Source organism: Physeter macrocephalus, chromosome 4 (genome assembly GCF_002837175.3).
Source record: "Physeter macrocephalus isolate SW-GA chromosome 4, ASM283717v5, whole genome shotgun sequence".
Lineage (NCBI taxonomy): Eukaryota > Metazoa > Chordata > Mammalia > Artiodactyla > Physeteridae > Physeter > Physeter macrocephalus.
Genome location: NC_041217.1, coordinates 57,307,918 through 57,319,990, shown reverse-complemented (window position 1 = coordinate 57,319,990; position 12,073 = coordinate 57,307,918). Strand labels below are relative to the sequence as shown.

The 12,073-nt window shown below is 40.8% G+C and overlaps 2 protein-coding genes across 10 annotated transcripts in view; one reads left to right on the top strand and one right to left on the bottom strand.

Annotated features, from left to right (window-relative positions):
- The window catches only part of WDR64 (WD repeat domain 64), a 168,510-nt gene extending 166,460 nt beyond the window's left edge, over nt 1-2,050 (top strand). For both annotated transcript variants that reach the window (XM_007118137.3, XM_028488653.1), the window contains one exon: nt 1,666-2,050. In XM_007118137.3, coding sequence (XP_007118199.2) covers nt 1,666-1,749 — 84 coding nt within the window. In that variant the 3' untranslated portion in view covers nt 1,750-2,050. The remainder of the gene's footprint in view (nt 1-1,665) is intronic.
- Nucleotides 1-12,073, bottom strand: part of LOC102975635 (protein-L-isoaspartate(D-aspartate) O-methyltransferase-like) — a 194,397-nt gene that overhangs the window by 110,312 nt on the left and 72,012 nt on the right. The window lies entirely within an intron of this gene.

The following is a 12,073-nucleotide window of genomic DNA, read 5'->3' as shown; positions in this document are numbered from 1 at the left end:
TAGCTCTTTGGTAAACATTTCTTGTATCTTTTTGGTCTACGCCTCCATTCTTTTTCGAGATCTGGCATGATCTTTACTATCATTACTCTGAATTGTTTTTTGGGTATATTGCCTATCTCCACTTCACTTAGTTGTTCTTCTGAGGTTTTATCTTGTTCTTTCATCTGGAACATATTCCTCTGCCATCTCATTTTGTCTAGCTTTCAGTTTGCAGTCTCCATTCCGTAGGCTGTAAGACTGCAGTTCCTCTTGCTTCTGATGTCTGCCCCTTGGTGGCTGAGTCTGTTCTAAGAGGCTTGGGCAGGTTTCCTGGTAGGAGGGACCAGTGCCTGTCCTCTGGTCGATGGAGCTGGGTCTTGTCCCTCTGGTGGCCAGGGCTGTGTCAAGGGGTGTGTTTAGAGGGGGCTGTGGGCTCTGGAAGACTTTAGGCAGCCTGTATGCTGATGGCTGGGGCTTTGTTCCTGCCCCATTGTTTGTTTGACCTGAGGCATCCCAGCACTGGAGGCTACAGGCTGTTGGGTGGTACCAGGACTTGGTGTCAAAATGGCAGCTTCCAGGAGAGCTCATGTCCATGAATATTTCCCAGTACCTCTGCCACCAGTGTCCTTGTCCCCAAAGTGAGCCACAGCCTCCCCCACCTCCCCAGAAGACCCTCCAAGACCAGGTAGTAGGTCTGGCCCAGGCTCTTATGAAGTCACTGCTTTTTTCCCCTGGGGTCCAGGTGCACACAAGACCTTGCGTGTGCCCTCCAAGAGTTGAGTTTCTGTTTCCCCCCATCCTGTGGAGTTGCTGCGATCAAATCCCATTTGCATTCAAAGCCAAATGCTCTGGGGGATCCTTCTCCCGATGCCAGACCCCCAAGCTGGGGTGCCTGATGTGGGGCTCAGAACTCTTGCTTCTGTGGGAGAACCTCTGTGATTTAATTATTTTCCAGTTTGTGGGTTGCTCACCCAGCCAGTATGGGATTTGACTGTATCACAGATGCACCCCTCCTACTGTCTCATTGTGGCTTCTTTGTCTTTGAAAGTAGAATATCTTTTTGGTAGGTTCCAGGTTTTTTGTTGATGGTTTTTCAGCAGTTAGTTGTGATGTTGATGTTTTCATGAGAAGAGGTGAGCTTAAGTGTTTCTACTCCACCATCTTGTCTCCTCTCTGACAAATTTAGACACTTCTTGATCTAAATTTTGAAACCAAATGAGCTTAACTTTTTATATGCATGTTTTCTAAATATAGCTAATTCAAAACTAACTTTTTTTTTCTCATTTGTGGGATCATCACTTGATTTTATTTTTTATAAGACAATGGACTCATGATATTAATATTACAACAACCTAACAAGCTTCTTTGTTTTCTTTTATTTTAACCAACCCCCAAACCTTTACAGATTAGGCAGAGAATCCCAAGAATGGATAATTCCAGAGTTAAGTAGTTCTAAAGCCTTTGCTCTTCCACCATGAGCTGCTGGAGCCTCACCTCCTATTTTTTTTTTTAAACACATTTTTACCCTGGAGGCACACAGGATAGCTAAGTAAATAACTAAACTTTCTTCCTTTAATCCTTTAGGAGGATTAAAATCTTCATAAAAATTAGTGGTACAGATTGACTCTAAAAAATTGTGTTTGTCATATAATGCAGTTACTAACTGACCTGTCCTTTATTTCACAGGTACAACGGAGGAGAAGTCTGAAAAGAAATTTGGTCCCACAAATAAACCTGACTTCTTCTTTCTTCCCAGCCATCCCCAAATGAAGAGAGAAAAATCAGAAGTGGCTGCTGTTGCCTGAGCTGCACATCAAATGGCAAGGTCTCATTGATACTCCAGTCTTTATTTCAGGATGAAAGTGAGGGTCTATCAGATATTGTCACCCACCTCTGTATCCTCAGGCCATCCTATTGATGGAAAAGATTACTCAGGGTGTTCAGATGGCCTCATCTCTGAATGCCATGCAAGCAGCAACATCCAGTTGGCCAGCTTCTTTCATACATGGAAATCCACTTACTGAATAAGGAATATTTCTTATTTACTGTCAGAAAAATGACTCATAAAGAAACAAAGAAAATCAACAGCATAAGTAGATCTAAAATAATATGGTTATCAATGACTTGTTTTCCACCTCCCATTGTTCACCCTAATTTATAACCAGAATTATTACCAGAATGTACGCAGTAAGAGGGAAATTACTTATGTGTCATGTTATGTGCAGTATAAAGAGAATTATTATTACAAAGAAAAATGTGCCAGTCAAGCCTCTAGCTATTTGTCTTTTTCATTTAGAGAAATGTCATATGGAAGAAAATGCTCAGTTTCTTAGATAAAGTCAGAAGTTATTTGCATTTAGACTATAAATGACTCCAGATAATAGAACTTGAATGGTTATCTGAAGTTGCTGGGGTTCATCTTTTACTGATACCTTTATTAATTGATTCTGATATTTTGATCAAATGATTAATTTCACCATTGGATACTCATGTAAAAAATGAAAGCATCTACATTTGATCAATAATAAATGAGATTTTAAATAAGTCAAAGACATGAGGAAGTACCAAGAATTGAAGCCTGAAGACTGGCTGACCCAAGTCATTTTGGGAAAAGGCTTGACTTGGTTTTTTTTTTTGTATTTTTTTTTTGCATTACACGGGCTTCTCACTGTTGTGGCCTCTCCCATTGCAGAGCACAGGCTCCAGACATGCAGGCCCAGCAGCCATGGCTCATGGGCCTAGCTGCTCCATGGCATGTGGGATCTTCCCGGACCGGGGCATGAACCCGTGTCCCCTGCATCAGCAGGCGGACTCTCAACCACTGCGCCACCAGAGAAGCCCTTGACTTGTTGACAAATAAATAAGAATATTTTATTTTAGTGTGGAGTTAAAATATTTACTAAAACATAAGGTAATGATTTCTGCTTCAGGTAATGGTAGACTACGTAGTTTGGCCCAATCACTCCCACTGAAGACAACTAAGAAACAAGGACAAAATAAAGAAAACATCTCTATGAAGGCATCTGATCACAAATGGGATGGTGAAGCATGAATGTACCAGATTCTAGGGGAGGACTGAGGCCCAACTTTTGAAGCTAATTTTCTCCTGTAAGCATGTGGTGATTCAAGAATGGAAGATTAAGTGGCTAAGGAGTTGAAGTGATAATTAGGGCTAAAGGGACAGGGAATGGAATCCAGGCCCCATCAAGGTATAATCCCCTCTAGCTTTGGGTTGAGGCTCCAAAAACCTGCATATTAGAAATAAGTGACATAAAGCTAAACAGATCTTCACTGGGGACTACAGTTCTGCCTTCAGATGTTTTAATCCCTGAAATTGGACTAAGGTAATCCTAAATTGCTAGAGTACCCAGGAGCCTTCAGAAGCAAGAGTACATACTGTGGAGAAAGATGATGTCATCCTAGGCCTTAAATTACATCTTTACTATTCCAAATATGTATCTATGACACTACAAAAAATGACTAGGTACATGAGGACACAAGACAACAAGAATGACAACTGACAGAAAACAGCAGGTAATAGAAAAAACACCTGGGGACTCCAGATATAGACTTTAAATTAACTGTGCTTATTATATTGGAGGAGATAAAACACAAGATTTAGAATTTTAGCAGAGAAATAGAAATTGTTGATTAGAACCAAATGGAAATTCTAGAACCAAAAAACACAATGACAAAAATGAAAAACTCAGTCAAAGGATATAACAACAGACTAAGTCAACTAAAGAGAAAATTAGTGAGCTGAAAAGTATAGGTTACAAGGAATTATCCATAATGAAGCACTGAGAAATGGAAAGATGAAAAAAGGAGAGGGTAAAAGCAGAATTGAGATAATATGAAGAATAACAGTAGTACCAGGAGAGAAAAGAATAGGTAGCAGCAATATTCAGTTAGTTTTCAAAACCTGATAAAAGCCTCTAACCTACAGAAGCAGGAAGAGCCATTGGCCTTAGGCAAAATAAACAATTATTAATTAAAAAATACAAATCCACATATTTCATAGTAAAATTGTTGAAAATTGAACAAAGAACAAATTTTGAAAGCAACAGAAGTAGAAAAAGGACAAAATATCTTCAAAGTAGCACAATTAAAATGACTTCTGCTAACTTCTCCACAGAAAAAAATGGTTGTGAGGGACCAGAAAACATAGAATGATATCCTCAAAGTTCTGAAATAAAATGAATGCCAGCTAAGCATTCTCAATCAAGGGGAAAATAGCTAAAAATCACATAGGATCCTGGACAACAAAAATAGAGGAAATTAATCATAGTAGAAACACATTAAAGAAAGTACTCAAGGATATTATTTAAGAAGATGGAAAATGGATAGGAGTTCAGAGATGGAAAATCGTATACAAGTGGTTAACTTAAATGAACATTAACAGGACAAAGCAATAACAGTAATGTCATAGTTTTAAAATACAGATAATTTAAAAATAGACAGGGGTGTGACCAAGATTAGGCCAAGAGTAGGAAGACCATGAGCTCACCTACTCCCATGGGCAAACCAAAATTACAACTATTTACAGAGACCCTATTGGTGAGAATGACCTGAAGACCAACAAAAGATTTTCCACACCTAAAGATAAATATAAAGAAGGAACCATAACAAAATGGATAGGAAGCGTGAAGATGTGGTATAGTCAAGACCCACATACCTGGGTAGACGACCCAAAAACAGAAGGATAATTTCAGCTGCAGAGATTAGAGGATTGTTCCAAGGAGTGCGGGGCCTGACCCCAATATGGGACTCCCCAGACCAGGAGTTCTGCAACAGAAGATGAGCCCCCAGAAGGTTGGCACTGAAGGCTAGCAGGATTACTGTATAGGAGAGCCAGAGAGCTGTAGGAAACAGAGATTCTACTCTTAAAGGGCACATGCAAAAATCTCACAGGCTCCAAGTCCCAGGGCAGAGACAGTAATTTGAAAGACTCTTGTGTCAGACCCAATTGCTGATCTTGGAGAGCCTCCAGGAGAGGTAGGAGGTAATTAGGACTCTCCCTGGGGACCTAGACACTGGTAGAAGTCATTCTGGGGAGCTCATTCTAACACAGGACACTGGTGCTGGCAAGTGTCATTTTGGAATCCTCACTCTAGCCTGTTAGTTCTAGGGGCTAACTGAACAACCAGCTGATCAGCACCAGTCCCAGAACATCCCAGGCCAAGTAGCCAGCTGTGTGGGAACCCAAACTTGACCACCAATGGGCTAGCACCAGTTCCAGGAATGCCTGGGTCCCAAAAGCAGCCGCCCTGGGAAATGGTCCTGCCTACCAATGCGTCAGCATCAGCTCTGGAGTTCTATGAGTCACAAAACCAGCCACACTGGGACCTGGTCCTAACCACCAGCAGGTAAGCGCCGGCCTCAGGATTCCTCAGGTCCCACAGCCACACTCCCCAAGAGCAGCTCTACCTACCAGGTAGACAGTACCAGCCCCAGGACTCCCTGGGCCATGAAGCCAGTCGTGAAGACTGCCAGCCCGCTGTGTGTGACCAACTGGGTGGGGGCAGCAGTAGTTGGCCCTGTCACTACAGAAGGACCCACTCAGTGCACATAGGGGGAACCCTTAGAACCTATAGCTCTCATGATCAGAAGGGAGTGTGCTGCAGGGATCCATAGGATGTCTACTACATAAGTCCACTTCTCCAAGATCAGGAAATGTAAACAACCTACCTAATACATAGAAATAAAACCAGAGAATCATAAATGAGGCAACAGAAGAGTAAGGTCCAAATGAAGGAACAAGATAAACTCCAGAAGAACTAAGAAAAGTAGAGATAAGCAATCTACCTAATAAAGAGTTCAGGTAATGACTATAAAGATACTTAGAGGGGCTTCCCTGGTGGTGCAGTGGTTGAGAATCCGCCTGCCGATGCAGGGGACACGGGCTCGTGCCCCTGTCCGGGAAGATCCCACATGCCGCGGAGCGGCTGGGCCCGTGAGCCATGGCCGCTGAGCCTGTGCGTCCGGAGCCTGCGCTCCGCAACGGGAAAGGCCACAACAGTGAGAGGCCTGCGTACCGGAAAAAAAAAAAAAAAAAAGATACTTAGAGAGTTGGATCAAGATGGTGGAGTAGGAGGATGTGGAGCTCATGTCCCCCTGCAAACACATCAAAATATATCTACATGTAGAATAATTCTCATGGAAAACTAACTGGAAACTGGCAGAAGAATTTTTATACAACCATAGCTGCAAGAAAGATTTCCACATAACTGGATAGGATGGAAAAGAAGGCATAAGGTCAGGTCCTCTGAATCTGGGAGGAATCTGAAAGGAAGAAATGGTCCACACGGGTGGACCCTCACCCTGGGGAGCGAGCAGATTGAGCCACAGACTGGGTGTCCCAGTCCTGAGGTCCTACACAGAGGAGACAAGCCCACTTGGCTACTGAAAGAACTGCTGGGACAGATAGAAGGGCTGGAGAAGCCTAGACTCTACTTGCAAAGAGTGCATGCATGCTAGCTTGCCAACAGTCAGGGTAGAGAGAGCTCTGCGTTGGCTGCTGCCACCTCATTGTAGTCCCCCAAATCCAAATGGAGTGAACACCTGGCCCTGCTCACTCCACACCACAGCCTGGTGCATGATCTGGGCTAGCTTGGCCCTGTGAAAAGGCTTGGTCTAGCTACACAGAGACAGCCCAGGGGGGCTGGGGTATGGTCCAGGTGGGGCTGCAGTGGCCTTTGTCAGTGCTTACTTGGGTGATACCTCAGGAACCTTCTCAAGCTGAGCGAGAGCCTGGGCCTAACCCATACCATGCCACAGCTTAGCCCTAGATCTGGGGCATACAGGTCCTGGGAGAAGACTGCCACAGAGGCAGCCCAGATCTATGGTGGCAGTTCAGCCACCTTAATTTCTGCAGCCACAACACACCAACCCCCAACCCCAGCCTAGTAAACACTTCAGCCCCACCCATTCCATGCCAGAGCCTTGTACTAGATCTAGAATGAACACAACAGAGGAAAGGAAACCAAACTTGGGCTGCATCTAAGCAGGACCATGGATGCCTACACAGGTCCTCTGCGGTCATCAGTCCTCTGTGAGCACATGGGCTTCCTTTGCTTCAGAACTTTCCTCCTGGGGCAGGGCAAGCACTCAAAAGGAATGGAGTCTGATCAAGCCCAACTCTCAGGGCTTACACTCCAACAACATCTACTTCAACTCCCCACCCCTGACAGCGTAGTGACAGAAAAAGAGCAGAGAGGAAGTCCCACCTCACACCCTGCACAGGCTTTAGATACTCCAACACCAACCACACCCCCTTGATGGGGGCAGGGCAGCATACCCTGAGGAAAGATGTAGCTGGTGTCCATATCAAAACTAACCCTTTTACCAAAGACACTGGACAGACACAGTCTACAGACTAATGCTCCCAAAAGAAAACCCCTTCAAAACCACAGTAGATAACTGTTTCCCCTAAATTCACAGAGACAGAGAAAGTTAAGTAAAATGAAAAGAGTTCCAAACAAGATGAACTGAAACAGACCCACACCAAGACATATCATAATTAAAATGGCAAAAGTTAAAAGACAGAGAGGATTCTGAAGGCAGCAAGAGAAAAATAGAGTCATTTACGAGGGAAACCCTATAAACCTATCAGCTGATTTCTCTGCAGAAATTTTTAGGCCAGAAGGGAGTGGAATGGTGTAGTCAAAGTCCTGATAGGGAAAAGCCTGCAACATAGAGACTCCACCCACTAAGATTATAATTTAGAATAGAAAGAGAGATAAAGAATTTCTCAGACAAGTAAAAACTATAGTAATTCAGCAATACTAAACCTATCCTAAAAGAAATGTTGAAGGCTCTTCTCTAAATGGAAAAGAAGCAAGAATATTTAGGAAAGGGGAAATCCCAATAGGAAAGGCAAATATATAGTAAGGATTTCATATCACTTAAATAAGTCAGTACAGAGATTTTAAAAAATTAAACATTTTAAGCAATTATAACTACAATAAACAGTGAGAGGATAAACATGAAGATGTAAAATAGGACATAAAAATCAGAAAATGTGGGGGGAGGGGAGAGTAAAAAAATATAGATCTCTTAGAATGTGCCTGACATTAAATAACTATCAGTTTAAAGCAAGTAAATATAGATATGTGTCAATATACATGAACCCCCATGGTAATCACAAATCAAAAACATACACTAAGTTCACTAAAAAAAACCCCAAAACCAAAAAAATCAAGGATACTACAAAATAAAATCATCACACCACAAAAGGAAAAATGAAAAGAAGAAATAAACAAAAAAGACCTAGAAAAATAACTGGAAAACAAGGATTAAAATAGCAATAAGTACACACCTATCAACAATTACTTAAAATGTCAATGGACTAAATGTTTCAATCACAAGACATAGAGTAGCTGATTGAAAAAAAAAAAAAAAGAACCTGCAATATGCTGCCTACAGTAAAATCACTTCAGGGTGAAGAACGAACACAGACTGAAAGTGAAGGGATGGAAAAAGATATTTCATGCAAACAGAAACAATAAGAAAGCAGGGGTAGCAGTACTCATATCAAACAAAATAGACTTTAAAACAAAGGCCATAAAGAAAGACAAAGAAGGACGTTATATAATGATAAAGGGATGAGTAAAAGAAGAGGATATTACACTTGCTAACATATAGGCGCCCAACACAGGAGCACCTAAATATATAAAGCAAATACTAACAGACAGAAAAGGAGAAACTGACAATAATACAATAATAGTATGAGACTTTAACAGCTTACTGACATCAATGGACAAATCATTCCGACAGAAAAGCAATAAGGCAACAGTTGAACTTAGTTGATATCTACAGGACACTACATCCAAAAAAAGCAGAATACATATTCTTTTCAAGCATGCATGGAATGTTCTCTGGGATAGATCACATAGTAGGTCACAAAACAAGACTTGAAAAATTTAAGAAGATAGAAATTATGTCAACCATCTTTTCTGACTGCAAGAGTATGAAACTAGAAATCAACTACAGAAAGAAAAATGGGAAAAGAACAAACATGTGGAGATTAAACAACATGCTACTAAAATACCCAATGGGTCAATGATAAAATCAAAGAAGAAATCAGAAAATGCCTCAAGACAAACAAAAATGAAAAAAACAACCATACAAAATGTATGGGGTGCAGCCAAAGCAGTTCTAAGCAGAAAATTCATAGTGATACTGGCCCTCCTCAAGAAAGAAGAAAAATCTCAAATAAACAACCTACCCTACCACCTAAAAGAATTAGAAAAAGAAAACAAACAAAAAGCCCAAAGGCAGCAGAAGGAAGAAAATAATAAAGATCAGAGAGGAAATAAATAGAGATTTTTAAAAATATAAAATATCAATAAAACCAAGAGCTGGTTTTTTAAAGAGATAAACAAAATTAACAAACCACTAGCCAGGCTCACTGAGAAAAAGAGAGGACCCAAATAAACAAAATAGGAAATGAAAAGGGAGAAATAACAACTGATACCACAGAAATACAAAAACCATAAGACAATACTATGAACAGTTATATGTCAAAAAATTGTACAACCTAGAAGAAATGGACAAATTCTAGAAATATACAGCCTGCCAACACTGGTTCAAGCAGAAACAGACAATTTGACCAGACTGATCACTAGAAGTAAAATAGAACCTGTAATTTTAAAAGGTCCTCACAAACAATAATCCAGGACTGAACAGCTTCACTGGGGAATTCTACCAAACATATAAGAAGAACTTATACCTATCCTTCTCAAACTATTCCATAAATTTGAGGAGGAGGGAATACTCCCAAATTCATTCTATGAGGTCACCATTACCCTGATACAAAAGCCAAACAAAGACACTACAAAAGAAATTACAGGCCAATATCTTTGATGAATATTAATGCAAAAATCCTCAACAAAATTAGCAAACCAAATCTAACAGCACATAAAAAAGATCATACACCATGATAAAGGTGCATTCATTCCAAGGGTAACAGGGATGGTTCAACAGGCCAGAAGGGAGTGGCACAATATATTTTGAGTGATGAAAGGGAAAAGCTACAGCCAAGAATACTCTACCCGGTAAAGCTTTCATTCAGATTTGAAGGAGAGATTAAAAGTTTTACAGACAAGCAAAAGCTAAAAGAGTTCAGCACCACTAAACAAGCTTTACAAGAAATGTTAATGGGGCTTTACTAAGCAGAAAAGAATACAATTAGAAATATGAAAACTACAAAAAGAAAAATCTCATTGTTAAAGGTAAATATACAGTAATAATAGTAGATCAACCACTTCCAAATCTAGTAGGAAGTTTAAAAAACAAAAGTAGTAAAGTCATTTACCCACAATAAATAGTTAAGGGATACACAAAACAAACAGATGTAAAATATGATGTCAAAATATAAAATGGTGGGGGAGGAGAAAAAATACAGGGTTGTTAGAATGGTTCAAACTTAAGAGATCATCAACTAAAATAGTCATATATATACTATGAATATTTATATATTAACACATCTATTTAATCATATATAAACCTCTTGATAACCACAAACCAGAAGTGTATATAACAGACACACACACACACACACAGAGAAATTCAAACATAACACTAAAGATAGTCATCAAATCATAAGGGAAGGGAGCAAAAGAAAAAGAAAGGAAAAAGAACTGTAAAAACAACCAGAAAACAATTAACAAAACAGCAGAAAGTTCAAATATATCAATAATTACATTAAGTGTAAACAGACTAAATGCTCCAATCAAAAGACATAGAGTGGCTGAATAGATACAAAAACAAGACCAACATATATGCTGCCTACAAAAACCTCTCTTCAGAGCTAAATACACACACATACCAAAATTGAGGAGATGGAAAAGTTATTCCATGCAAATGGAAAAGAAAGGAAGCCTGGGATAACAATATTCATATCAGACAAAGTAGAATTTAAAACAAAGACTGTTATCACATTATTGACTGAAGACATATTAATACATCTTTTGTTACCTGAATGTTATTGACTGGAGACGTATCAATACGTTTTTAGAAAGTGATACAATTAACATCATTGTGCAAAGCTGTCAGAGCTTAAAATTGACCGAGGGTTCAGTACACAACTTATGATTGTCATTATCATTCACATTTTGCTCCATTAGGTTTTTATTCCAACCTTGTGTATACTATAAACATAAAATTTTCAAAAATCATCACAAAATTTTGAGTGAAGAAGAATTTTTCAGTGAATTTATGCAGATACTTTCTCTGATTGTCTGAGTGACATATGTACTAGTGTCTCAGAAGATGATAATTCTTTAGAATATAGTTCTGATTCAGACATTGTGAATATTAGACCAACAAAAAATCTTAGTGATTGATTCAGATATAGAAAGTGAAAATGAAACTCATGGTACTGGAGAATGCCCCTTTGCTTCTATAGAAGAGTGGACTGAAGACAACATTTCATAAAAATTAAAAGACTTTACAGAGAAAAGGCAAGATGGCGGAAGAGTAAGATGCGGAGATCACCTTCCTCCTCACAGATACATCAGAAATACAGCTACACGTGGAACTTCTCCTATAGAACACCCACCGAACGCTGGCAGAAGACCTCAGACCTAACAAAAGGCAAGAAACCCCCCACGTACCTGGGTAGGCAAAAGAAAAAAGAAAAAACAGAGACAAAGAATAGGGACGGGACCTGCACCAGTGGGAGGGAGCCGCGAAGGAGGAAAGGTTCCCACACACTAGAAGCCCCTTCACGGGCGGAGACTGTGGGTGGCGGAGGGGGAAGCTCCGGAGCCTCGGAGGAGAGCGCAGCAGCGGGGTGCGGAGGGCAAAGCGGAGAGATTCCCGCACAGAGGATCGGTCCCGACCGGCACCCACCAGCCCGAGAGGCTTGTCTGCCCACCCGCCGGGGCGGGAGGGGGCTGGGAGCTGAGCCTCGGGCTTCAGTTGGATCCCAGGGAAAGGTCTGGAGTTGGCAGAGTGAAAACAGCCTGAAGGGGCTAGTGCGCCACGGCTAGCCGGGAGGGAGTCCGGGAGAAGTCTGGAGCTGCCAAAGAGGCAAGAGACCTTTTCTTCCCTCTTTGCTTCCTGGTGCGCGAGGAAGGGGTTTAAGCGCGCC